The sequence below is a fragment of the Athene noctua genome, chromosome 23 (genome assembly GCF_965140245.1).
Source record: "Athene noctua chromosome 23, bAthNoc1.hap1.1, whole genome shotgun sequence".
Lineage (NCBI taxonomy): Eukaryota > Metazoa > Chordata > Aves > Strigiformes > Strigidae > Athene > Athene noctua.
In genome coordinates, this window is record NC_134059.1 from 8,607,950 (window position 1) to 8,633,500 (window position 25,551).

General features: G+C 50.8%; 1 protein-coding gene across 1 annotated transcript; it reads left to right on the forward strand.

Moving 5' to 3' along the window:
- Positions 1-1,555: 1,555 nt before the first annotated feature.
- On the forward strand, positions 1,556-25,339 carry LRIG2 (leucine rich repeats and immunoglobulin like domains 2). The gene is made up of 18 exons (XM_074925780.1): positions 1,556-1,707; positions 7,650-7,721; positions 8,208-8,282; positions 8,781-8,915; positions 9,436-9,579; positions 9,711-9,854; positions 10,469-10,612; positions 10,868-11,011; positions 13,681-13,761; positions 14,589-14,660; positions 14,799-14,867; positions 16,260-16,423; positions 17,591-17,911; positions 18,772-19,053; positions 19,662-20,111; positions 20,591-20,740; positions 21,826-22,107; positions 22,732-25,339. Exons 3-18 carry the CDS (start codon positions 8,212-8,214, stop codon positions 22,956-22,958), a joined length of 2,880 nt encoding a protein of 959 aa, XP_074781881.1. The 5' UTR covers positions 1,556-1,707; positions 7,650-7,721; positions 8,208-8,211; the 3' UTR covers positions 22,959-25,339.
- The last annotated feature ends 212 nt before the right edge of the window (positions 25,340-25,551 follow it).

Genomic DNA, 25,551 nt, shown 5'->3' on the forward strand with positions numbered 1-25,551 from the left:
GGCTCGTGTGCCATCCAGCGGCGAAGGCCCAGCCCGGCGCCGGCTGAAGCGGCGGGAGGGAGGGAGCCACGGAGGAGGAGGAGGAGGAGGAGGAGGAGGAGGAGGGAGCCTCTCATCTCATGGACAGGGAGCCCTGAGCCCCATCCCCGGCCAGCCCCGGCCACCCCACACCGCCCGTCACACGGGGCCGGGACCCAGGGCCTCTCCACGCTGAGCCGCGCCTGGCCGGGACCGTTCGCTGTTACCGGCTGTGCCAGCGCCGTCAGCAGGGCCGGGGCTTGGGCTACCGGGAGGGGGATGTGGGCAATCCCGGGCGTACGGGAGCTGCGGCGGGTGCGGGGTCAGCCTGGCCTGCGCAGGGGGCTCCCAGCAGGCAGGACGGGAGCCACGGCTTTGGCTCCTGCCCTGGGCTGTGGGTGACCCTCAGATCCCGGCGGAGCTGCCGGAGGGGCCGGCGGGGACGGAGCCGGGCTGGCAAGGCAGGGCCGGCAGCCACAGCGGCACAACACAGCAGGCTCCTTTCTGCTCCCAGACGTTAGGAGCAGCTCAACAATTAGGACTGGCTTCTATTAATATGCAAATTTCTGCTGCCATGGCAATACTTTTATAAATGCAAATTGCAGTGGGAACCATTGTTGGAGAGACCTGTGCTGGGCCCTGGACTTTGTCTGAGCAGATGCTCCTAATTGAGCCCCCCAGGAGCCTTCGGCCCTGGGCAGTGGGGGGAGAGCGCAGGGGAGGGCACAGGGGAGGGCACAGGGGAGGGCATAGGGGACAGCACAGGGGACAGCACTGCCAGCAGGCAGCGGGACACGGGCAGCCCCCGCCACAGCTGGCAGCTCGGCTGCGCTGCCCCTGCCCAGAGCCCGGGCCTGCCTGCACAGGCGCTGACGTGCCGGCAGGAGCCGTCCGGGCCGTCCGGCCTCGCTCCTCCGTGGGAGCCTCCTTCCCCCGCCACCACCCGGTTCCCGTCCCTGCGGCAGGAGCCGTGCCCGCCTCGGCCGGGGAGCTGCGGGGCCCGCGCCTGCCCCAGGCGGCCGGAGTGGCCGGCAGCGGGGCCTGCCTGCGGCCCGGCCTGGCCGTGGGGCACGGGGGGAGCTGGGGCTGGCCCAGGGCCGCCGGTGCCAGCTCCGGGTTGACCCGGCTCGAGGGCACCGCTGGGCCGGGCTGTCTGCGGCTGTGTGGGGCGGTTCGGGGCGGTTCGGGGCGGTTCGAGGCGGTTCGGGGCGGTTCGAGGCGGTTCGGGGCGGTTCGGGGCGGTTCGGGGCGGTTCGTTCCGCCGCCACCCGCGGCCGGTCTGAGGCGGGAACGGGGCGTGGCGCGCGTATCCCCGCCCCTTCCCGCCCCGCCCCCCGCCGCCTGCGCGCTGACGTGACGTGACGTGACGTAACGTAACGTGGCGGGGCGGGGCGCGGCGGCCGGGCCGGGCGGGCGGCGCGGGGCCGGGCCGGGCCGGGCCGCGCTGGGCCGGGGGATGCGGGGAGCGGGGCCGGGCGCGCGGGCCGCCCGCGGGGCGCTGCCGCGGGCCCTCGTGGTGCCGCTGCTGCTGGCGGCGGCGCTGTGGGCGCGGGCGGTCGCCGCCGCCGCCGAGCCCTGCGCCGCGCCCTGCTCCTGCCGCCGCGGCCTGCTGGACTGCAGCCGGCACCGCCTGCCCGCCGGGCCGGGCCCGCGGAGGATCCCGCCGCTGCCCGCCGGCACCACGGGCCTGTGAGTGAGCGCGGCGGGGCTCAACGGGCGGCGGGGCTTGTGCGCGGGGGGCGGCGTGTGCGCGGCCGCGGCCCGGGGCCTAGAGGCGTCCCGGCGGGGCGGGCTGCCGGGCCCGGCGGCGCGGCGCTGCCCGGGGCCTGAACGGGCGGGCCGCAGGTCGCGACGGCCGCCGGTGCCCGGTGCCGCGGGTTGCTGTCCCGGGCCCGGTGCGGCAGAGCCGGGGAGCGCTGCGGGCAGCGCGGCGGCGGCCTCAGAACCGCCGGAGCGGCGGCGGCGGGTCCGGCCCCGCTGCACCCGCGGCCGCCCGGAGGAAGGTCCGCGCTCCGGGGCCGCCCCGGCGCGGGTTTGGTGCGGCTCCTGCCCCGTTCCGTGCCGGTAGCGCCTGCGGGCGGCGGGAAGCAGCCGCAGGTTGCGGTTGGTGAGACTTTGGGTAACGCCGGTCAGGGCAGGCTGTAGGACACGGTCCCTTAGGCCCGTGCCTGGAAATGCTCCTTCCAGCCCCCGGCTGCAGCTGTTCCCGCTGCCGCTCGTTTTCTGTGCAGCCCGTTGCTGCTTTGCAGCTCGGTGACTCCCTCCTTTTCCCTCAGAAAAACCGCTGTGGACTCCCCGTGGCATTTGCTGCTGTTGTTTTTAAAAAGAATCCCACAAAACAACCGTAAGTCTCTGCTCCCAAGAGTATAATTAGAGAAGGTGTTAAACAGTAACCACACGGGGTTGTGTGCAGGACACCTTAATCCTTCCCTGGCCATTACTGTCACAGTCACCATCGCCTTTGTCACCTTTGGCTACAGCTTACTCGGGTGGAAGAGGGGCTGAAGTAGGAGGGACATCAAAACCCACTTCTGTGCACAGAGGAGTTCTCGGGCCCTCTTGGAGTGGTCATGTTTCCCGGTTGATAGAATCGAGGTTGTTCCAGACCAAGAAAAAGCCTATTTGGAAGATAGTATGAACGTACCAACCACTGTTCAGTTATCTCCAGGAGTTCCTCCAGCAGGACCCAAGAGTTTGATCAGTATTAAAAGCTGGGCATGTCGAAGGGAGCTGGTCACCTTCTTGCCCCAGTGTGGCTCTGTAGTTCTCTTCTTTCCTGGCGCTGTAAGCAGTTGGAAATGTTGAAGGGAAAATGTGTGTTTCAGCATAGAAATACAACTAACCTGTGTGTGAAACCTGTCGTGTGTAGAAAGGTCCGAGGATATCTTAATGTCTGCGCTTCCCGGGGCGGGTGTCAGTGCCTGGAAAAGAGAGTTGGCAGTTGATCAGGTGGTTGATAAGCAAAGCAATGGCCGTGCTGCTTGGGGAGCAAGTTTTCAAGCTTCAACAAATACTTGTGTCTTTCTCCAAGCTGATGGAGGGTGTGTTTCAACGGCTTGGCACGGGCGCGATGGGAAGCAGCGGTGCTGGCACTGTGCTGCGTTATGCAATCTGACATATGCTGCAAACAGTAATTAAGTGTCTCATGGAGTGGTTTGGGTTGGAAGGGACCTTAGAGATCGGGCAGGGCCACCTTCCACCAGCCCAGGTTGCCCAAAGCCCCGTCCAACCTGGCCTTGAACCCTTCCAGGGAGGGGGCAGCCGCAGCTGCTCTGGGCAGCCTGTGCCAGGGCCTCACCCCCTCACAGGGGAGAATTTCTGCCTCAGATCTGATCTAAATCTCCCCTCTGTCAGTTTAACACCGTTCCCCCTTGTCCTATCTATCCCTCTCCCCTTTCCCTCAGCCCTTTTCAGCCCTGGGGGGCTGCTCTCGGGTCTCCCCGCAGCCTTCTCTTCTCTAGCTGAACCCCCCAACTCTCTCAGCCTGTCCCCCCAGCCCTGCAGGGGGGTCTTCCAGAGCGGCGCAGAGGGGGGAATCCCCCCCTTGCCCTGCTGCCCGCCCTGCTCTGGGTGCAGCCCAGCACACGGGGCCTTTCTGGGCTGCCAGCGCATGTTGATGGGTCATGTTGAGCTTCTCGTCAACCAACACCCCAAGTCCTCCGCGGGGCCGCTCTCAGTCCCTTCTGTGGCTAGTGTCTGTTGTGGCTTTCAGGATTCTGGCACACGAAGTGTGTGTGTGACATTTTTTCTTTACTAGGACTAGTCTAGCAGTTGTGAATCTGAACGAGCTGTAATGCATACAAGCTGTTTAAAATTAATCAAAGCTTTGTTCTTCTCGCATGGAAAAGTCCCCGATGTGCTTTTCCCTCTTCGTTCTGTGACATCATTTAACCTGACTTTGAAGACTAAAATTTCTTGTTTGTCCCAAGTCTTTCAAGCTGCTTGCAGGTGATGCTTCTGTGGGGGCTTTGGGTTTGGTTTGTTTTTGACAAGGCCAAGACGGCACCTTCAGAACTTGTTTTCGTGACAGAAGTGTTCAAGCAACTGTAATATTTCTCCTGCTAAATTACATATGTTTTGTGGGTATGAAAAGGGGAGGGAAGTCGAGGAGCTAGTGAATATTTTTTGATATGCCTGCATCCTCACATCCCATTTTTTCGAACAAGGAATGCCAGCCCTGTTTGTAGGGCAGAGGGAAGCACGATGCTGGTGGTTGCTCCTTCCAGGCCTGTATCGGTGTCTGAAAATGTGTTTTTATATCCTCTTAACTAGGGAGACGGTGACTAAAAGCAGATTAGTTATCAGTTAATTAGCTGAGCAAGCTCCATTCCCAGCAGGCTTTCTGGGTGAGCTGGGATGGCTGCCTGGGGAACACCTGTACCAGCACAGCGCCCCGGGCAGGGCGCGGGTACGCTCCGTTGGGCGCAGTTAAGATCATCTCCGGGACCAAGTGCGCAGTAATCAATTCAGGGTATGCGTTCTGGTTTATTTACTTAAGACATGAATACCACTTCAGCTCAAAATGAATGTTTGGATGATTTTTATATACAATACCAGATGAATCCCCGAAATACAAATTTTGCTTGTTTGCTCTGTATCTTGCATAACATGGGCCTCACAGTAAAAGCACAAGTGCTTCTAAAATGATGGGTTCTGTTCTGCCTTTTTCAGAGCATCAGAGCAAGAGAATTATGGCTGGTTCTGCGTGATAGCAGAAACCTTAGCTGTGTGGTCGAACGTCTGTAAACTCAGAAAACCAGGCAATGTATTTCACTCTGTTCTTCGTGATCAGTCAGTCCGTTTAAAAAGAAAAAGCGATAGTAACTAGATTGAAATAGTGTCAGAACTGTTTTAAATATAAGCTGGGTATAGTTCATATTTAAAACAGTTCTGACACTATTTAAATCTTAATGAAAACTTTGTTGTAGTCCAAATCTGAATAATAATAGAAAAATAACTTTCCTGAGCTTTCTCAATTAAAATCTTAATTTCTAGTTTAGTCGTAAGACAGTAGGCTTCTGGGGGGAGGAGGATACCTTGATGTCAGCAGATCCTCATCACCCGGGCCCTGTGCCTGTCAGGGTTTAAGAGGCATTTGGACAATGCAACAATTTGCTTTAACTTTCGGTCAGCCCTGAAGTGGTCAGGCAGTGGGACCGGATGATCGTCGTAGGGGCCCTACAACTGAGATAATCTATCCTGTGATACTCCTCCTGAAAGCCTTAGAAAAATCAAGTTTCTGCCTTCTTTGCATGTTAATCTGACTCCTGAGATCTTTGTCAGCGCCTGCTAACCATGCCTGACACGCGGGTAGGTCTGGCTCGGCACCCATCCACGGTTTTGCTCGTCAGTGAGGGGCTGGACAGCTCGAGGACCGTGGTGTGTGTTACCGCCCGTGTCCCGTGGCTCATCCTTCCTCCGTGGGCTGTGCTCGGCCCGTTGGAGATAGGCTGGCTTAGTGCTCCCCGGTCTGGTTAAACCACCGCTGCCGAGGTGAGTCTCCTCAGCGCTGGCTGGGCGCCTGCATGTTGGAAAGTCTTCCTCTGGGGTTTGGGATGAGTGCTGCCACGCGTGGCTGATGGCTCCCGCCGCCGTGCGGGGCTCTTGGGCACCCCAGAGCCCCGGGGCTGAGCCAGGCTCTGGCCGTGGTGGGCAGGGCGGGTCCAGAGAGCCCGAGAGCCTCCCGTGCCGGGGGAAGGCAGCTCCTGGAGAGCTCGTACCCGGCTGGTTTTATGTGTTACTGCCTCAGCTGTGCATCTGTGGAGGCCCCCAGAGCAGCCCTCAGTGGCTGCATGTGCATTGTTCCCTTGATTGTTATTTTTTTTTAAACCGTAGGAATTAATAATTGTTTGCAAACCTGTTTGCTGCTGTATCTGTATACTTTACATCTTGATGTAATTAAAAGAATACATTAACAACTGTCTCACTTGCCGTGACGCCCAGGATTTTAATAATTCATTGCTAGAACAGTATCTTTATTGCTGATCCTGTGTGGAAGTTAGCAACAAATAGTCTGTCAAGTCCTTGCTCTCTTCCAATAGATTCTGGTCTTGCAGATCAAAAGTATGTCACTGGTGCCACGAGCTCTGGGGTGAATAAAACCAGGTCCTGCTCTGGTTGTCCTCTGGTTAGCGGCAAGTCTTCCCCGCAGGGAGGGTTCCTGTGGCAGCATTCACACCCACCGATGGACGCTTACTGGTGCTCAGTGAGGGTTGAATTCGTAGAGGAACCCCTTCTTCAGCAGCAGCACCAGCCTAATTTTTTTCCTTCCCCTGGTCTCGGGTTTGGGGCAGCTTCGTGTCGGCAGGGTTTGACCCTCGCTGCGGCTGAAGTCGACCTCAGGCCCGGAGCTGTTGCGGGAGTCAGCGGGTGCGTGGGTGCCCGGTTGTCACCAGAGACAACTTTAACTGTGATCAGTTACATCTTTTTAACAGATACACGGTACTTTTGTTCTTAAAGGATCATTTTGTCTCCCCTGTCAGCATAGCTGCAGCCTGCCTGAGAATCTTAAAACCGGCTGTAATAAATACATGCTGTGCTACTCTGTAATCGTGAATCAGTGATACAGGACCTCCTCCTCGGAACTCACTGGGAGGGGAACAGCTTTGGCTGGAAACGGCTCGTTACGGCTGTATCCTTGACACCAAAACGGCGATGGAGTGAGAAGGGTGACGCTGTGGGGACAGGCGGGCAGGGCTGGCTCGTGGGGACAGACTTTCTGATTTAATTGGCGGCATCCGGAGGGGTGTCAGAGAGATGACTTGGTTTCACCGTTTGGAGGGACATCTGTCTGTGCTCCCTGGTATGGTTAGAACCAGGTTTCCATCACAAACCTGACTTTCTTTTTTTTTTTGAGTCGTGCTTTGACTCGTGTCACAAAATAGAGATAGCCTGTGCACAAAGAGCTAGCTCCAGAAGTGGACCCGTTGTTTATTTTTCCCTGTAACATTTTATGCTCCAAGTCCAAGGCAAAAGTAAAATACTGCTTTAAAGTTAAAGCAGTGGAAACAGCATCAACATCCAGCATGGGCATTAAAACCAGATTTAACGACTCTTATGCCCATTGAAACAATCCAACTCCTGCGTTTGTTTCCTGTAAGCAAAACCAACTGGCACTAGAGCATGCCTCTATGAGCTTCCCAGCCTCGTGCTTCTCTCCCCTCCAGCTTGCTTGGTAATTGTGTGTATGTCGTTCCTTTAAATAAGCCTGCCTCGACTAGTCAGCGTCTTTGGAAAGCTGGGTAGGCTGAGAAAATGGGGATTGTTGCTACAGTTCAGTAACGGGCATTTTGTAAGAAATTATCTTTGTGTCCTTGGAAAGTTTTTCGTTTTGGTGATAGGCAGGCATTGTTGATAAACCTGTGATTTAAAGGGAAAATGCTCTGCTCAGGTATGATCTTCCTTTCAAGAAGTCTTTTTAACAAAAAGTTATTTGATTCAAGCAGAGAAATAGAACTGTCTAGACTTATTGTGAGTGACCACTACAACAAGCTAGGAGGAATCTCCTCTTCCTTTGGTGAAGGAGGAATTTGTGTGTATCAAAAATATGGTTTAAAACTTTCAGGTTTCGTAAAGCATTTGTGTGTGGTTTTATTCCAGGAGCTAGAATAACTTTTCTCTCTGTTCTCTAGGGATTTAAGTCATAATCATTTATTGTCATCCAACTGGAGCATTGATTTGTCTGTGCACACTCTACTAGAAGTGTAAGTTGGTTTTTGTGAGGATAAACCCTGAACATACCCTGCCTGATTCGAACCAGGACGTTTCGTTGCATGTCGAGATATCTGGTCTGACTTGTAGAAATATTCAGTGCCAGTTAATTAAAAAAGGATGCTCTATGTTGGCAGCACGTTTTATGTATAAATGTATATATGTGAGCAGAAAATTTTTTCATGAAGGATGACCAATATTTTTAAAGAGAAATGTGGTGTGTTTGTTTTGACTATAGCTGGCTCTAAGTTAGAGAAGTTAATAATGTCCATGAAAATGGTAAAAACTAGCATGCTTTGCCATTAAACTGTTTAATTTATTCATATTTAAGCTATTAGGGAATCTTTTTTGTCAACTACTAACAGACAGAATTGCTAAATGTGCTCTGTGATACAAGGGATTTCTGCTGGGTACAGAAGGGTTTTCTTCTCTTTGAAGTGCCAGTAATCTTTTTGGGTTTTGCTTTTTTTTTTTTTAAGGAAAATGAATTACAATGAACTAAGTGAAATTCCGTATTTTGGAGAAACAACTTCTAATATAACTCTTCTCTCGCTGTAAGTAAATAGCTTCTCTGTCTTTTTCTTGTTTAACAAACGGGAGGATTGTATTAGAGTTTTGCTATCAAGTTGTAGGAAAACATAGCTGCTTTTGTCTTGAAATACTACTCATCCAAAGCGCTTTAGGGACTGTGTAAGCGCTCTTTAAAGAAATACAAATCAGTTAGACAATCAAGTCACCCCACATTACCAATAAAATGCAGTCAACCAAGGCAGGCAGCTTTGAAGGGGAGGGATTCAGTCTAGGAATGACAGTTCCCACAAGGAGCAGCCCAGCTACAGGCTCCAGAATTTGAATCTATTCATATGTCAAGGTGGCAAACAGCTGTTGGATTTTCAGTATTGCTTCAGAAATTAACCCTGAAGTGTGTGATACGGGTCTCATTTAAGAGCCTTGCTGATGAAGTTGACACACAGAATTCAGTAGCTGTTTCAGCCGGGCGACCTGAAGGGTGGGATGTTTTGATAATCGTATTTGTTGCTGGTGTATTTCAGGGTACACAATACCATTCCAGAAATCAATGCTGAGCAGCTCCAAGTTTACCTCTCATTGGAAAATCTAGATCTGAGTTCTAATCTTATCTCAGAAATTAAAGCGTCTTCTTTTCCACGGATGCAACTGAAGTACCTGTAAGTATGAGGGATTTGCTATGTCTGGGATTCCTGGCTCTACAACTGCAACGTTGAGTACCTCATCTACTCTTAAGTTGCTGCTGTCTTAAAGTAGGCAGCCTTGCATGGTTTGAACTGGCACCAGCGCTCAGCATGGCTACAGATGTGCTCGAGGTACTTTTCAAGCCAATCCGTTGCGTTTTCTCCAGTAGTATGGAAGACAGCAGCTGCTGTTGTCGAAGCGCAGGTACTCCAGCCAGCAGGGACATGGAATGATTTCTGCCTGTTTTGAGTAGATCACTGCTGACATTGTCCTGCCCTTGTCTAACGAAGCAGGGACATGCAGCAAGAATCAGCTCCTAGCACAGATTCCTTTGGGAAAAACGATTTAGTCTGGTATGTTAGAGTTCAGATTTGTGCTGTGGCTTCACAAGGAGCTTGAGTTCTAATAATAAGTGGTTGCTCTGAAGTGCCTGTGCAGTTGTGTTGATAAAATTCCCCATGTTCTGAAGGGCCTCTTTTCCTCTTCCTTTCCTAGGAATCTGAGTAACAACAGAATAACTACTCTGGAAGCAGGCTGCCTTGATAACTTATCTAGCTCACTAATGGTGGTAAAGCTGAACAGAAATAGGATTAGTGTGATTCCACCAAAGATCTTCAAATTGCCTCACGTGCAGTTTCTGTAAGTAGCAATCTTGAAAGCTTAAAAACGCGGTGTTTACAGCTGTGGTTTTCATCTCAGCATGTGTTCTTGCCTTTCACAAAGTGGTGCTTAGGAAGATGTCTTAATATTTAAATGTCATCCTTATAAAGGGAACTGAAAAGGAACCGGATTAAAATAGTGGAAAGCCTTACATTCCAGGGACTGGAATCCTTAAAATCCCTGAAAATGCAGCGCAATGGGATTAGCAGACTGATGGATGGAGCGTTCTTTGGCCTGGGTAATATCGAAGAATTGTGAGTATGCCTGGTCATGGAGTTTCTCTTGGGGCCGCTGGCTGGGAGGGGGGTTGTGTCCTGGTGGCTTCCCTTCCCCCGGGGCTGTGCTGAGGCGCTGACGAGCGTCGCCGGGAGGGAGTTCACAGGTCTGTACTTCCCATCCTTCTGACACCGTGTCTGGTTGTTTCAGAGGTGGAAAGGTGTTGGCTCCCTCCCCAGCTTCTTCCCGCTCACTGATCAAGAATGCTTTGGCTCCGTCGGTTGTTTTTTGCCAGTTTTCATTTGCACTCCCCTAACACGGGGCGGTTCTTTGCTGCGTGGCTGTTGGGCAGGAATGGCACAAGGCTGTGCCATCCTGTGTTGGTGAAAGATTTTTTTAAAAAGAAGTAATCTTTGAGAACAGAGATGGCAGTTCTGCTGCTGCCACCGCACCACGGCAGCTGTTGTTACTCAGTTCTTCACACACTTTAGTTTGAAACCAAAAGGGCAGTGAAATGAGTATAATTGTGCAGTTGATGTTGCCTAGGGCTTAAATGTTATTAAATCAGTTTGAGATCCACGAGGTGAAACTTCGTAAATATACGTTTCATTGATTATCTATTTGGCAAATGTTTTGCCTTCTAATTCCTTAGAGAACTGGAACATAATAACTTAACAGAAGTAAACAAGGGCTGGCTGTATGGTCTGCGGACGTTGCAACAACTCTACGTTAGCCAGAACGCCATTAACAGGATCAGCCCAGATGCATGGGAGTTCTGCCAGAGGCTGGCTGAGCTGTAAGTCCTGGTCTGCTTTTCGTTGGGGATTTTGTGACGTTGCAGTAACAGATTGGATAGCAAGCATGCGGCAAGGCTGAGTTACCAGAGGAAGCGCCCGGTTTCCTTGTCAGGCCCATGGCAACGCCGTGTATTTTACTTATGAGTGTTCTGTTAGAGACATTAATCAAAACGCAATCGTTAATCAAGTTTGATAGTAGCTTCATAACTAATCCCCCCCTACCTGCCTTTAAAGTGCCTGTTCAATGTTTCTAGAGACTTGTCGTACAACCAGCTGACTCGCCTCAAGGAGTCTGCCTTTGTGGGCCTCGGTTTGTTGGAGAAGCTAAACCTGGGTGACAATCGCATTAGTCACATTGCGGATGGGGTGTTCAGAGGCCTGGCAAATCTTCGAACCCTGTAAGTACAGAAAACTTCGGGCTCAAATCTCAGCCTACTGCGGGGCGGCTTTTGGAGATAAAGACAGGGAACGGGGCAAGCCTGAGACTGGTGTTCTGGCGTTGTTGTGTGCTGTCCTGCCTGCAGGTGTGGTGGGGCAGATAATCTTTTGGTCTGCCAAGATAACAGAACTCTGGCCCAGCTAAACCAAACCTACCACTTAAGGCGATAAGAAGCAGCGGCCCGGGGCGCCCGGCTGCGCGGCAGCCGCTTCCCAGGAGGTGGGGGAGCAAGGCAGTTGTGTGGGGTGAAGGGTTGGCCTGGACCTCTCTTGTTCCAGAGGGTTTTGTTAGGGCCGGGACCTCAGAGACCAAGCGGCGCGAACCCTTGTGGCTGCAGAGGGCTGGGTTTAGCCCACCCTGCTTGCGGGTAGGAGGGGGGGGATTGCTGCTTCCCGTCACAGGCGCAGCTCCGCGCTGGCCACGGCCTTCTGTAGCAGCTGCAGCTGTGTGGCACTTCTGACAAGAAAAGACTCAATCCTGGCTCTTAATAATAATAAAAAAAAAGTGTCCCAAGTAGATCTGAACAGTTGTAATCATCCTAAACAATGGTAGTTGAGAAAGGAGTGAAAGTTTATAACCCCTCTGTCAGTTCATTAAATAAATGCTTAAATAAGCAAACTCACCAGAGAGATTTATGTAAGCAGTCATATTCTGTTAACCTTAATGCAACCTTTTAATGAAATAATTAAAACTAATTTCTTAGATTTAGAATAGCATGAAAAAGAACAAGAGCAGATTAATTAGTAGGTTTTCCTGGGCTCCTCAGGGGCGTCAGCAGCGGAGAGGCTGGCGGTTTGGGTCGGGCTGGAATGTGCAGGACGGAGGGCAGTGGCGACTAACGAGGCTCCGGGCATTTGTGCCCAGCCAAGCATGAGGAGCCAACTCCTCCGCTCACACAATGAGGGGCTTCTCTTCTGAGCTGCTCACTCATTTTGCTGAGCGGTCTGAGTAGTGGAGTGTAAAAACACTTCAAACAAGAGGAGATACCGCGTTGCTGTCGGATTCGTGCCGTTGTTTGTGGTGCTGGCTGTGGCGGTGCTTGGGCTGACGGAGATGGTTCCCTGTGTGTGCAGCTCCTGCCACTGTTCTGCACTGTAGCTTTAATTAATGAGAATGAGCTGTAAAACTGTATGTTGACTGCAAGGTAATAGGAGCGAGGTAGGATTAAAGGTGTAGCTAAGAATAACACTGAAGTTTTGACATCTTGCCACGTTTTCCACTTCACACTGTGGCGAGTAGCTCAACACTGATACCCCTCCAGCATTCGCAGTCTAAAACACTGAACCAACCTGGAGGTAATTCTAGAAACAAATCACAGGAACTAGCAGCTTGGAAATAAATTTGACATATTGTTCATCTAGCCGTTCTTCTCATTAGATCACATCCATGTTGAGTGTTTCGGCTTGAATAATTTTCATGCAGGAGAATACTTCACACGAGCAGGTATCAAGGCCATATTTGTAAAGACCTTGTGATGCACAAATTCTTTTCTTTTTGTCCTGAACTTTAAAGTGTATACAAATTGTGGAAATGACTGCTGTCTTGGTGTTAAGAACAAGACTTCCATATTTCAAAGTAAGAAAAATAAGAAAATAATGTGTTACCACTGGCAGTGTCCTGGAGGTCGATCCCAGTCTCCTCTGGGATGGTTTTCTACACAGTTTACAGTCTCACCCAAGGGAAGGTAGACACTTCATTCTTCCACCGTTAGCACAAGGGAAGAAGTGCTGCTGTGAGGGGATGTCTGCGGTTGCCTGCATACGGAGGCAGCTTTCTGTGTCTCTTGACTCGTTTGGAAGCTCCGTCAAGCCGATGTGTATAACACCCGGTAAAAGGCAGTACAGGCTGCTTTTTAAACACAGCCCTGTCTGCAGGGACTTCTGTGCACGGTGGTGTCAAAACAGATGAGAACTGGCTTTGGAAACTCTTGGCTCGGTCCACACCATTCAGGCTAAAAATGCAGCTGACGTTGTTTCTCCTTGTCTCTGAAAGCATTTAATCCTCTCCAAACCTATCGCTATACTGCTTTTGCTGTTTAGACCACGCTTGGGTGTGAGGGGCCGAAGTGCTGTGCAGAGGTCAAACAGAAATCCCATTAGCTGGTAACGAGATTTGTGAGCAGAATATCAACTTCATTGGGAAAATCTTCTCCTTTGTGCCTGGCAGCCTTACGCTGTAACCTGTGTGTAATCCCTTAATATGCTAATGCTGTTATAAGCCTGTTACTCAGGAAGATTAATGCTGCTGGTGTATTGGTTAATTCACTTACATGAACCAACTTGCTTCGGGAGCCTCTCCCAGCTCCTGGTAAATAGTCCATCACATGACAAGCGCGAGTCAGGCCGGGTCTGTCCTTAAATACCACATCAAGAAGTTGTGCTGCAGAATTTGTTTGTGGTTCTGTCTGCGGCGCTGATCTTGAACGGTTCTGTTCTCCCTTGCCTCTCTGAAATGGGGTATTGGTCTTCTGACAAGCTTAGTTGTAGAAGAGATGTGAGCCTCCGGGTGAAGCGTGCCAGGACGCTGTAGCTGGCCCGGACAAGAGTAAGCTCTCTTCCCTAGCTCGCCACTGGCCGTGGCCACGGTGATGTTCCAAGGCTGCTTTGTGAGAAAGCTCTTCTCCCGCAGGGACCTGCGGAACAACGAGATCTCCTGGGCCATAGAAGATGCCAACGAAGCGTTTGTGGGACTCGGCAGGCTGGACAGACTGTGCGTATCGCGGGCCGGGGGCGACGGCTCTTCCCGGGCACGCAGAGTAGAGGCAGAGTGCGAAATGTCGAGTAGCTGCAAATCGCTGCCACGGGGCAGAAAGCCTTTCTCACGGCAGCTGCATTCAGTGTGTTTCCACGGGCGTGCTGCACCCCCGTGACACGGGCTCGGGCTCCTGTTCAGGAGCACGGGATCTGCGTGGCGCTGGGTCACCTTGCAGCACCAGTTTGGAGAAGTCAAGCACCAGAATTTGCATTTACGATTGGCTAGCCCGGTCCTGCTGTGTGATGATTGTCACTTCTTTTTTGCTGCTTTAGTTTGGGTAGGAGTTATTGCTTATAAAAAAACCCAAACTAAACCACAAAGTGTTTTGGAGCAAATCTGAGGCACCGCTGAATCCACGGCTTTTCCGTGCTTAGGCGGCGCGCTTTGATCCCGTGCCATGTGCTCCCTAGGGAGCTCCGTCCCGTGGAGCTACAGACACTGCTCACGACAAATGGCTTAGTGTGAGGGGGCAGCCTCGGGAGCTGATGTGATTGTGGCGGATTGCTGTTGGGAAGTTACTGCTCCCCTCCCAAGTGCTGCTTGCCACTGTTTCATTCTGCTGACTTAAATTGTCTTCTGACACATCTCTAACTTAAGAACGGAAAAGAAACCCTGTTCTTGGGAAAACTAGTTGAGCCTTTAAGCTCAAAAATAGTATTTGATCTTTTAGCTCAGAATTAGAAACAACTTAGTTAAACATCATCGGGAACTTGTTTTGGGTCTTATTTGTGAACTCATTGACACTCAGACTGGTTTCTGGGTTTGGGGTCTTTGTCTTTCAGAATCTTGCAAGGAAACCAGATTAAATCAATTACCAAAAAAGCATTCTCTGGTCTTGAAGGACTTGAACATCTGTAAGTACTTTACTTTGTAGAACTCTAATTATTTGTCAACTTCAGTCTTGTGTCCTCTGTCCAATTTTCAAGAATTTAACTGAAGGTAGCGTATGAGATCATACTTACCCGTTGTTGTTCTCTTTGCTTGACTTACAGAGATTTAAGCAACAATGCAGTAATGTCTATCCAAGAAAATGCATTTGCCCAGGCTCACCTGAAGGAGCTGTAAGTTCATGACAATTATTTACAGATTCTTTACAAGTCCTGCCTTGTAGAGAATCCTTCAGCTGTTGCAGGACTGGCTGAAGGGTGTCTGTTTTCATCATGAAATATTTAAAGCAATGCTGGTAAATTATCGACTCAAAGGCGGTAGCAGTACACTTAGATTTAAGGTTTGATAAAACCTGCACCTCCGTTTTCTTAGTTGCAATTAGTAGAAAATAATGTTTTCTTGCAATGCTTGAACCATTAAGTTTTTCATATCTTAAGATTTTGCAGCAAGCTCAGCACACTCTAGCATGTAGATAGCAAACAAAAGAAAATTCATCAGGAATTTCTCGGGGGGGTGGGTTTAGCTAAACCCACATCTTGTCTTCCCATTTTTGGGGCTGGGGAAAGGCTTTAAAATTCACCACTAGACAAGAATTTTTACTTGCTCAACAGATGCTTAAGCTGCTAGAGCCTCTTGTGCTCTTCAGACATTTAAAGTATTACAATGTGAAGTGACCTTCACACCCAAGACTAACGCAGTCACCTCTGTGAGATAAAGTCTCTGAATATCGTGTAATCTGTTGTAAAACTGTTACTCAATTAGTTAATCTTGGCCAGATGGACTTAGGCTGCAAGATCTGCCAGTTTGAGGAGACACATTTTAGGTGTTAAAGACTTTCGTTGCCTTCTCTGCTGTATCTCAAAAGCGAGGAATCGTTGGTGTGCGTGGGGGCAAACGGCAGGGTGGAATCCTGGCTTCTTTGCGTGCCTCTCCTCTCTCCTGGATTCATCACTTCCTGATCGCTTCTTGAGAAAGTCCAGCGATTTAACCAGTCATACTGGGATGTAATGCTTGGGAAATCTTGAAAGCAGATGGTGGGGAAAACGTGACCCGTCATCGCTTCCTGTTTGCATTTCTGTGGGGAGAGAAAACAGTCTGCAGTAGGTGCCTGTATGAAACAAATCACTTTCAATCTTCCTCGTTTTTGTGCCAGCTAATAAATATTTATTGAGGCTTATACTCATTTCATAATGGCAAGTGTGTTTAGTTTGAGACATAGAGCTTCCTTGCAGCATTATGTTCCTTTTAATTGCTCTGAAGAGGGATGGGATAATTGTAAACACGGGCTTAATATGTTTATGCAGAAGTTGAAAATCCAAGGTTATTTTCTTCAGAATTAGAAAGAAATGTAAAGTTTTAACGCTGGCACAGGGGGAAGGTTTTTCTTGATTGTTTATAGCATATGTAGCTAACACTTTATAATAAATACCCATAGGCATAAAAGAAAACCGTCAATCTTGAAATTTCTGAACGTATACGCTTCAAGTTGTTCTGCTGCATGAAATCCCATGTAGGAATGTGAAATACTTAAAGTTTAATCACGCTTTTTTGCCTTGTTCCTGCAGAGTGTTGAACACGAGCAGCTTGCTTTGCGATTGCCAGCTGGGGTGGCTGCCGCGGTGGCTCACCGACAGCCGCTTGCAGCAGGCCGTGAGCGTCAGCTGTGCTCACCCCGAGTGGCTGGCAGGACAAAGCCTTCTCAGCGTGGACCCTGGTGACTTTGTCTGTGGTTTGTACTTTTAATGACTTGTGATACAAAAACACGGTAACCCAGATCAGTGCGGGTTCCCTTCTGAAGCCAGGCTCTAGCGCTGCTGGGGGCACTTGGTCTCGGCCGTGAGACGTCACTGGGTCTTCTGTGGAGTTTGGGCTTTCATTCTGCTTCTCTTTGCTCTGTTTTGTGGTATTTGAGCACTGAAGCTAACCTGAGGGAGTGATTCCGTGAGACTTCATTGTTTTTCATTTAGGTTTCTGTTAGAAGCTGGTTACGTTCCGCTCTCCCTGCCTGTGGACGCCTTCGGCTTTGGAAGGGCTGTTTGACACTTCCTACTGGTCCTTGTCCACGCCAGCAGGGCTGGAGCAGTTAATACTTTGGGACGTTTTCTGATGCTCTATATCTGTAATGTTTATCTGGTCTCTGCCACCACAGTTTGACATAAGCCTGTTTATTTTTGTAACCGAACTGTGAGATGGAAAACTGAGAGACTCTTTGCCCAGAGCCATGTGTGAAGTCTGTGGCAGACCTGGTGTTCTGTTTCCCGGGTGAGCAGCCTGATAAGTGTTACTTGTCTCTACGCAATTCTTTCATTCTTTTGGTGGAAAAGGCTACAATAATCACTGTGTAGGCGCAAGCACCTACCTCTCTATTCTGATATCCCCACCGTGGTGCCTGACACTGAACGCTGCGTGTGTCTACGAGAATGTCTTTGCTCAAATAATAGGTATTGAAATAACTCTCACCGAGTGGGATGAGACAGGGAGCTGCCAGCTTGCTGTGCTTTGTATTTGTAGAACTTAAAGGCTTTTCAAGATATTTAAACTATCTGAAAATAAGTCTCGGTCCTCCGTAAAATAGCCTAGCTCTTCAGCTGAGCCTGGCTTTTGTGTGTGATCTAAATATAGCAAGTTCCAGACAGCTGTACAAAATGCAGGGCCCCGCTCAAGACCACGCGTCTACGCCGACTGTTTTCAGTGCTTGCTCCGTTTCCCTGCCTGTGGTTCTCATCCTCTTTCACAGCTTGGTTTCCGACTGAAAACAGCTGAATGTGTGCACCTCGAGCAGGACATCTGTTCCAAAGCTTGCTTTCTGCTTACGTTGCCTTCTGAGTGAGTTTTCTTGCAATGTTAATTGCAAGTTTAAGAGGAAAGTAAGTAATGGTGTTGCTTTTCTTTGCAGATAATTTCCCCAAACCCCAGATAAGGGTGCATCCAGAGACCACAATCGCTCTGCGCGGCATGAACGTGACTCTGACTTGCACTGCTGTGAGCAGCAGCGACTCACCCATGTCCACGGCCTGGCGTAAAGACAGCGAAGTGCTCTACGACGCAGAGGTTGAAAATTTTGCCAGGTATCAGCAGCAAAGCAGTGAGGTGGTCGAGTACACCACTGTCCTGCACCTCTTCAATGTGAATTTCACCGATGAAGGGAAGTACCAGTGCATTGTCACCAATCACTTTGGCTCCAATTACTCCAGCAAAGCCAAGCTGACTGTCAATGGTAAGCAGTGATGGGAACAAAGAAGAAGCACTTTTAACCTGAAGCTTTGTTTGAATAGCTGCAAGTCTATTTTTTCACTAGAGCTGGCCCAAAATAGCCTTGCAAGACTGTCTCACAGGTATTTAGAAGTAACAAGCATCTTTTTATAAAGCAGGGAAGGAGTGATTTTTTTTTTTTTTTTTTTTTTTGTGGGTGAAAAGCCTTCTGTTCACTTCTAAAAAAAGGGATAGATACCTCCCGTGCTTTCATTGTAACACAGTTAGTAGTTCAGCTATTTAAATGGACGTAGAAGTCTCTTAAACTAAAAGCTCCCTCTGCTGTCTCTTCAGAACTAAGCACCTCTCCCATGTGGTTTTAAAACTAGGGAAGATTCGACTGAAAATAACTGGTGGGACTGGAAACAAACCGAACAATCAGTTGGGAAGTTGTTTGGTTTTAGCCATAATGATCCTTTTCATGCTGCTGACGTCAGTGGGTGGATGGCCGATCCCCGCTGTGCCTGAGGGCAGAGGTGCCCGGGGTGTCCAGAACAGATAGTGCAGACTGGGACCGATGGCGGGGAAGTTCACAAGTTCACCTTCCCTATTGCCAGGGGCCTTAGGAAGAAGGGTAAACCTTTTCCCTGCACGTTCCCCATGAGGAATGTTGTCCCTGGGATCAGCTGAAACGAACGCTGTAGGTACTGTCTGTAAACCTGGAGCACAGGCTCTAGAAGTGACCGCTGACAACTTGCCCCTCTCTCTCCGGGAGAGCTCCAGGTGTGTTTCACATTGGTTTGTTTCCAGATGTTCTCTCTGCCGTGGAGCTCTTGCTGCTTTTTCCCAGATACTGAAAATACGGGAACTGTCTCTTTGCTGCAGAGCTGCCCTCCTTCCTGAAAACCCCCATGGATCTGACCATTCGCACGGGGGCCATGGCCCGCCTGGAGTGCGCCGCCGAGGGCCACCCTACTCCGCAGATCTCCTGGCAGAAGGATGGTGGCACCGACTTCCCCGCGGCGAGAGAGAGGAGGATGCACGTCATGCCCGAGGATGACGTGTTCTTCATTGCAAATGTCAAAATAGAAGACATGGGGATCTACAGCTGCATGGCGCAGAACACCGCGGGCGGTCTGTCGGCCAACGCCACGCTGACGGTGCTGGGTGAGCGGCACGCTGGGCGCTCGCGCCTGATCCCGGCGCCGCCGCAGGGTCGCGTGGCTTCCTGGGGGCAGCGAGCTGAAGGCCTGAGGAGGGAGGTTGAAGGGCAAAGAGCAGCACTTGGTTGTTGAACAGCGAAGCTTTAGAAGCTGAGCTGCGGTGCTGGCCGGTGAAGCGGGTGTGATCCTTGTGGGGGGAGCCGAGGGGCGTATCTCGGGCCAGTGGTGCAGACCAGGCTGGTAATTTGTGTGGCCTTAGAGCGAGTCACGGGTAACGGTTGCTGGGCAGCAGTGGGAGGACAGTTCCCTCTGGAGGGCAGTATTTTATGAAGACCCTGACTGTCAACATTACAGCCGTATGCAGATTTAGACCTGAGTGCATGGAGCAGAGCGTGGCGGGTGTGCTCTGGGGGGCGTTCGCTGTACCTGCGTTTGCTGCAGTGATCCAGGGAAGAGCTGAACTCAGAGGAGTTCCTGAACCCTCTGTCTGATTGCTCAAGTTTAGGTTCAGGTTGTAAGATCAGGTTTTTAGGTGTCAGGTAGTACACAGTGGTGTGGCACAACGAGGTTATCTTACAATTTATCTTCCGTTTTTTCCCTCCGCTGTCACAGAAACTCCCTCCTTCGTTAGGCCCCTGGAAGACAGAACGGTGACCCGAGGTGAAACCGCTGTCCTGCAGTGCATAGCTGGCGGCAGTCCTGCCCCTCGCCTCAACTGGACGAAGGACGACGGCCCTTTGGCGGTCACAGAACGGCACTTCTTTGCTGCGGCGAATCAGCTCCTTATCATCGTGGATGCTGGGCTGGAGGATGCTGGGAAGTACACGTGCATCATGTCCAACACGCTGGGCACCGAGCGCGGCCACATTTACCTCAACGTCCTGGCGTCCCCGAACTGTGATTCCTCCCAGGGTGGCATCGTGCACGAGGAGGACGGCTGGACCACGGTGGGCATCGTGATCATCGTGGTGGTCTGCTGCGTGGTGGGGACGTCCCTGGTGTGGGTCATCGTCATCTACCACATGAGAAGGAAGAGTGAAGATTACAGCATCACCAACACAGGTAACCCGCAGGAGCAGCAGTCTTCGGCCCTGTTTTTAATGCAAAACACTTGTTAAAAGGGGTGACATTTCTGCATTCGTTACAGATGGATAAGATTGCAGAACTGAAGATTGCCTTCTGAAATCTCTTCAGGGATTTGCTCAAATTCCTTCATTTTAGAGGGTTTTTTAAATACAAAAAGCATGTTAATTTTATTCCTTACAAACTAGGTTTGTTCAGCGTTGAGGGAAAACACTGCGGTCTAGAAATACTTGAATACATTTACAGATGTTTTCAGGACCTGGAATAATGTGTGTAAACTGGTCTGGCCCTGTTAGTTTTGAAGCAGCTATGTGGATTTGTAATCACCGAGGCAGAGAAAAGATAACTGTATGTGAGCTGAAATTCTGGGTGGTGTTAACGTGTGTGGTGGTGGTGGTGCTACCCTGGCGTTGTCCTGCTTGGCTGTCGATGCTGTCACTGTTAATTCTGCCTTGCAGAGGAGATGAACCTACCTGCAGACATCCCCAGCTACCTGTCCTCCCAGGGAACTCTGTCAGAGCCGCAGGAAGGCTACAGCAACTCCGAGGCAGGAAGCCATCAGCAGCTTATGCCTCCGGCCGGTGGCTACGTGCACAAAGGCACAGAAGGTGAGCAGAGCCGAGCCCCGCGTGTGCGGGCGCGCCCCGGTACCGCTGCGTAACGTCAGAGGTGGCTTCTCCTAGAGAGGAATTCAGGTTGATCTGAAAATTTCCGTGGATTCTTTTGAGTTTGAAGCATCTCCTGGTTTTCTTCTAGTGTTTGTTTATATTCTGCTGTCAAGGCTTCTGCATTCCATGTGTGTGATTTAATCTTTGGTCCGGCGGCACCTGGGCTCACACCTGCCAGGGGTGCCTTTGCATGCCCATGTCCCGGGTGCTGTCCTTCGGGTGCCAGAGCAGTGCAGTTCCCTCCAGAGGCTCTTTGGCTTTGCGATCTGGTCAGCAAGGCAGGGATGCCATTAGATAATTCCTAGGTTTAATGTCAAGGTAGATTTTTATGCTGGTTTTTTCCTTTGGCATCTCAAGAGTCCAGGTGAAAGAGGTGGAAATAAAGTCTGCCTGGAAGATGACAGGCTGTCCCCTTGGTCCTTGGCATGACATTACTGCCTCTGCCAGCCACACAGTCTGCTTGCTAAAATCCTCACTGAAGGGTCCACACTATTTCCCTACCTCGTTTGGACGCTTTCCAGGATATTTGTGTCACCGAGTCCATAGAGATGCTGGGTTTTGCCGTGGAACTGCTGAGGAGCCGTCCCACCCCTGTGCAGGCTGCTTTCGGAGGTGATCCTCCAGCATGGTTCTGTGACCTGGCCCCTCGGGTCCGAGGCGCCGCTGCAGCCTGTCAGAGCGAGGGGTGTGGGCGGTGGGGGGCAGCTCTGGGCTCTTCCAGCTGTTCCCGACCTGCTCAGACCCACCTGGAACCCTTCTGCCCTCGAAACAGGGGAGCTCTCGCTCCTCTCCGTGGTTCCCCCGTCTGGGCTCAGAGGGGCCGAGCGAGTGAGGACGTGGGTGCCGGGGACCCGGGGCCTCTGCAGCGACCGGCGGGGCTGGGTGCTCTGTCACCACGTCAGCTTCTGAAGGCCCCTCAGACCGAGCTGCTGTAACCACCGTCATGCTAGGATGTGAAAGAGGCTGTGGAAATCCAGCGTCCTTCCCCTCCTTGAGAGTATTTTGGTGTTCCATCGTGTTACCAGGTGGCGCAGCGCCGCTGGTGATCTGCTCGGACTGTTACGACAATGCCAACATCTACTCCAGGACACGAGAGTACTGTCCCTACGCCTACATCGCAGAAGAGGACCCCCTGGATCAAACCCTCCCCAATCTCATGGTGCAGATGCCGAAGGAAACCTACGCAGCACGTGCCCAGCACGAAACCAGTACTCTGGATAATCTCTTAGCAGACAGAGAGGTGGCTGTCTTCCTTACCAACCACGACAAAATAACTGAAAAGAAAATCTCCTCCCAGCAGGTTAACGGTGAGTGTCCCCTTTTCCTTTTGTTGCTTTGTGTTCCCCGATAACTCCGGCCTTCCTCGTGCTGCCCTGCTCTGCTGGCCCACAGCTGATTCTTCAGGTGCCTGCGGTTTGTGGAGTAACTCCCAGCTGTTCTCAGCTCGAGCCGTTTGTATCCAGTACCCGAGAGCTGGAGAGGGTGATGTTCAAAAGATGGCATTTCTTAATCTGCAGTTTATCTCTTAAAGCTTCTGGAACGTGATCCTTCACGTGTTCTTCGGGGACATCCCTTAGCCAAGAGTTAAAGCTTCACATAAGAAATTCAAATACCCCTTCTGTTTGAGCTGGCCTGAGTTTCAAAGAACTCCAAAAGATTTTTTTTTTGTTGTTGTTGTAAAATGATTGGTTTTATGTTGACTTTCTTCCAGGTAGCCTTTTTAAAAATTCACACTGAAACTGTGTGTGTTGTTTCTGGTTGCTGTAACAGACTGCAGAAACGGGAGAGCATCCAGTGAAATATGCTCTCAAAAACAGAGAATATAACCTCAGAAAGGCTGTTACTGCCGAGTCGCGGGGCGCAAAATCTGTCTAAAATTTGAGTGTGTTTGTGAACTCACCCCTGTTCATCTTCTAATCTTTCTCCCTCAGAACCCTTTCAGCTTCCTTTGTGGGGAGTAAACAAAGACCTTGCTCTCTCTCACTCCCACTTTCTGCACCAGCCGTCGGCCCGGGAGACCCCGCGGGCGCTGCGCAGCGAGGGCGTCGCCGACGGCGGCCGGGAACAGGCTTCACCTAGACCTTGCCACAGGTTACGTGAGCATAACTTTGATTTTAATAGGACACGGAGCATTCATGACTCTAGTGAAGCCACGTAGGACACTAAAGTGAAGTCTTGAAAGCAAATCCATATCGAGTGACTTTTTGTATTTACTACCTCAGGACTAACCCCAGGCCAAAGATGCTTGTGTGCGTGTGTCTGCAATGCCAGGCTGACTGAGCAGGCACGGTCTCCAGGAGGAGGTGGCATGTGCCCTTTCTCCTTGGATTTCTGTGTGTTGGAAAATGGGAACGTGCAGCAGAGCGCACGGACGATTAGTGGTATCTACGCGAGTAGCGTTAAAACACGGATTTCTGATGCTGGAAGCAGCCTTTGTGTTGGCGCATGCTTTGCAAATCTCTCAAGAATGCACAGCTATTTCACACTGCATTGTCTGCTTGAAAACAAATGTTCAGGGCCTCCTCATGGAATTCCCCAGCAACTGTGAGCGTAAAACTCTTGGCCAGCTTTTTGTTCCTTAGACTGTTGGCAGGCGTCTGTTACCAGTCTAACTTTGGGGCTTGTTTTTTCCTATGAATAATGGACTCTAGTTGTAAATAAATTTGCATTTATAAATATTTTGTATACACTAAGCATATAAATGTGTTGGCTGTAATGTAAATATATTTTTTATTATGCCAAAGTATCGTATTGTTAGTCTTGACAGCTGCGTATCAAGCCGTATGGGTGTCTCGGTGGGACTGAAAGCTTGTTTCTGAGGGGTGGAGCTGCCTTTGCCTTGGGAAGGAGGGAGTTTGCTCTAGGGACGGGGTCAGCCCGTGATGGAATTTCAGTGTTCCGCACCACTCTGCAGGCATTAAGCCTGGCTGACCTGACTGCAAGCTGATCCGCTTCGCGACAGGAGCAGAATTCCAAGTTTGACCCGTTTAAGCGTTGAGAGAGTCCTTAAATCTCTGCTTGGCTCCCGCCTCGTCCCGGAGAGCGTAAAGCCCCACGGACCCTGCGTTAGCCCCTGTTCCAGGCTGTAGGATCCAGCTTCCCAGAAGTTCTTGTAAATAACAAACAGAACAGTCCACAGACTGTTTCCTTCTGGTCATCGGGTAAAATAGCGGTAAGATGGGAGTTTTGAGTGGTTTGTTTCCGAGTTTATCTAAGCTCTTATCTTTATAAAAAGCTGTTGTGTATGTTGCAGAGAGGTCTCCATGTATTCTTCTCAGCTGACAGTTAAGTGAGCTTTTAAAAAGAATGTTGTGCTGAAAACCATCAGATAAATTGGGAGAGCGTTTGATAAACAGTGAACTAGACCGGGGGTTTGCCAAGAGGCACACGCCATTTAAAACACTTGCGTCCTTTTCTGTTGTAAAGCATCAGGGAAAATTGTTCCCCTCTTGAACTCTAATAGTTCCCCAGACCTCAGCATGGCCAAAATGTCTGAGTATTTGAGAGGTGAGAAATGAACCACTGATGAGGGCACCGCTCAATGTTGAAAACCCGGGACTTGCTGAGTCAGGGGAAGCACAGTCCCCGTTCGTTACCTCTATCAGCCATCTGAAATGTTTTCAGAACGCACATGATGAAAGAAGAATCCGAGGTTCATTCCTTTCTGGTTTTATTTCCTCCAGGCTTTTCCGCTCCAGACAGCATTTAAACCTTATTCTCAGTCCAGAGTTCTGTGTTGCAGGCACCCGGCACTGTCCGTTGACTCCAGAGGCGGGAGGTGGAGCCGTGGTGGCACCAGCAGCTCGGCGGGGGTCAGAGCAGCCCCCTGCTGCCGCCCGACCCCGACACCCTCTGGCAGATGCTCGTTGCCTTTTCTCCCGTCCCCCTCTCTGTGGAGCCGAGCCCGGTCGGCTGTGTCAGGGTGTGGCTGTGGGTGCCCAGACCTCTGGGAGCGCCTTGTGCTCCCGCTGCGACCGATTCCCTCTGGGGAGGCAGGAGCTGCTTGGGCAGCGAATGCTCTGCGCCCGGGCGGGCTGACGTGCGAGCTCTCGGAGCCGTTTCAGAGCTGAAGCTGCGCTGATTTCTGTGAGAAACTGGCCTCTGCCCTTGTGAATCGGGACATTTGCATCCTTCCACGAGCAGTGGTGTCTCTCTAAAGTCTGTAAGCTGGTTGTAAATAGCTGAAGGTTGTAAGTAGGTGGCCACCTTGCTGTGCTCAGTGTTCCGGAAAATCTTCCCGGGTGGACTTGCAGGAAAAGTCAGGTCTCTTCCGTCCCCCTTCCAGGGAGGTGCAGGTAGGACAGAGCGGCCATTCTGTCTTCAGTGAACGCAGTTTCCTCCATCAATGCCAAAGCACGACCAGTACAGAGCTGGGGGTTCGTCAGACAGCGTCAGCGAAGCTGCTCTTGTTCCCTGTTGCTATTTCCTAGTGTCTATTTATATTTTTTTCACATAAGAATGTATATTTTGTATAGCATGTGTAATATATGTTTGTCTATTGTAATATACCTTCATTCAATAAAATGCTATATACGCTGAGCATCCGGTGTAACCTTGTTAGTGTGCAGATTAAATCGTTCATTTTTGTTCTATGACATTTAATTTTCACAGAGAAAGAACAGGCCGCAGACTGGGCTGTCCGGACGCGTTCCTGGGCAGCTGGCTCCAGGTGCCCCTGCTCGAGCAGAGGCCGGGACAGGGTGAGCTCTGGAGCTCCCTTCCAACCTCAGCCGTTCTCTGATTCCGTGGTT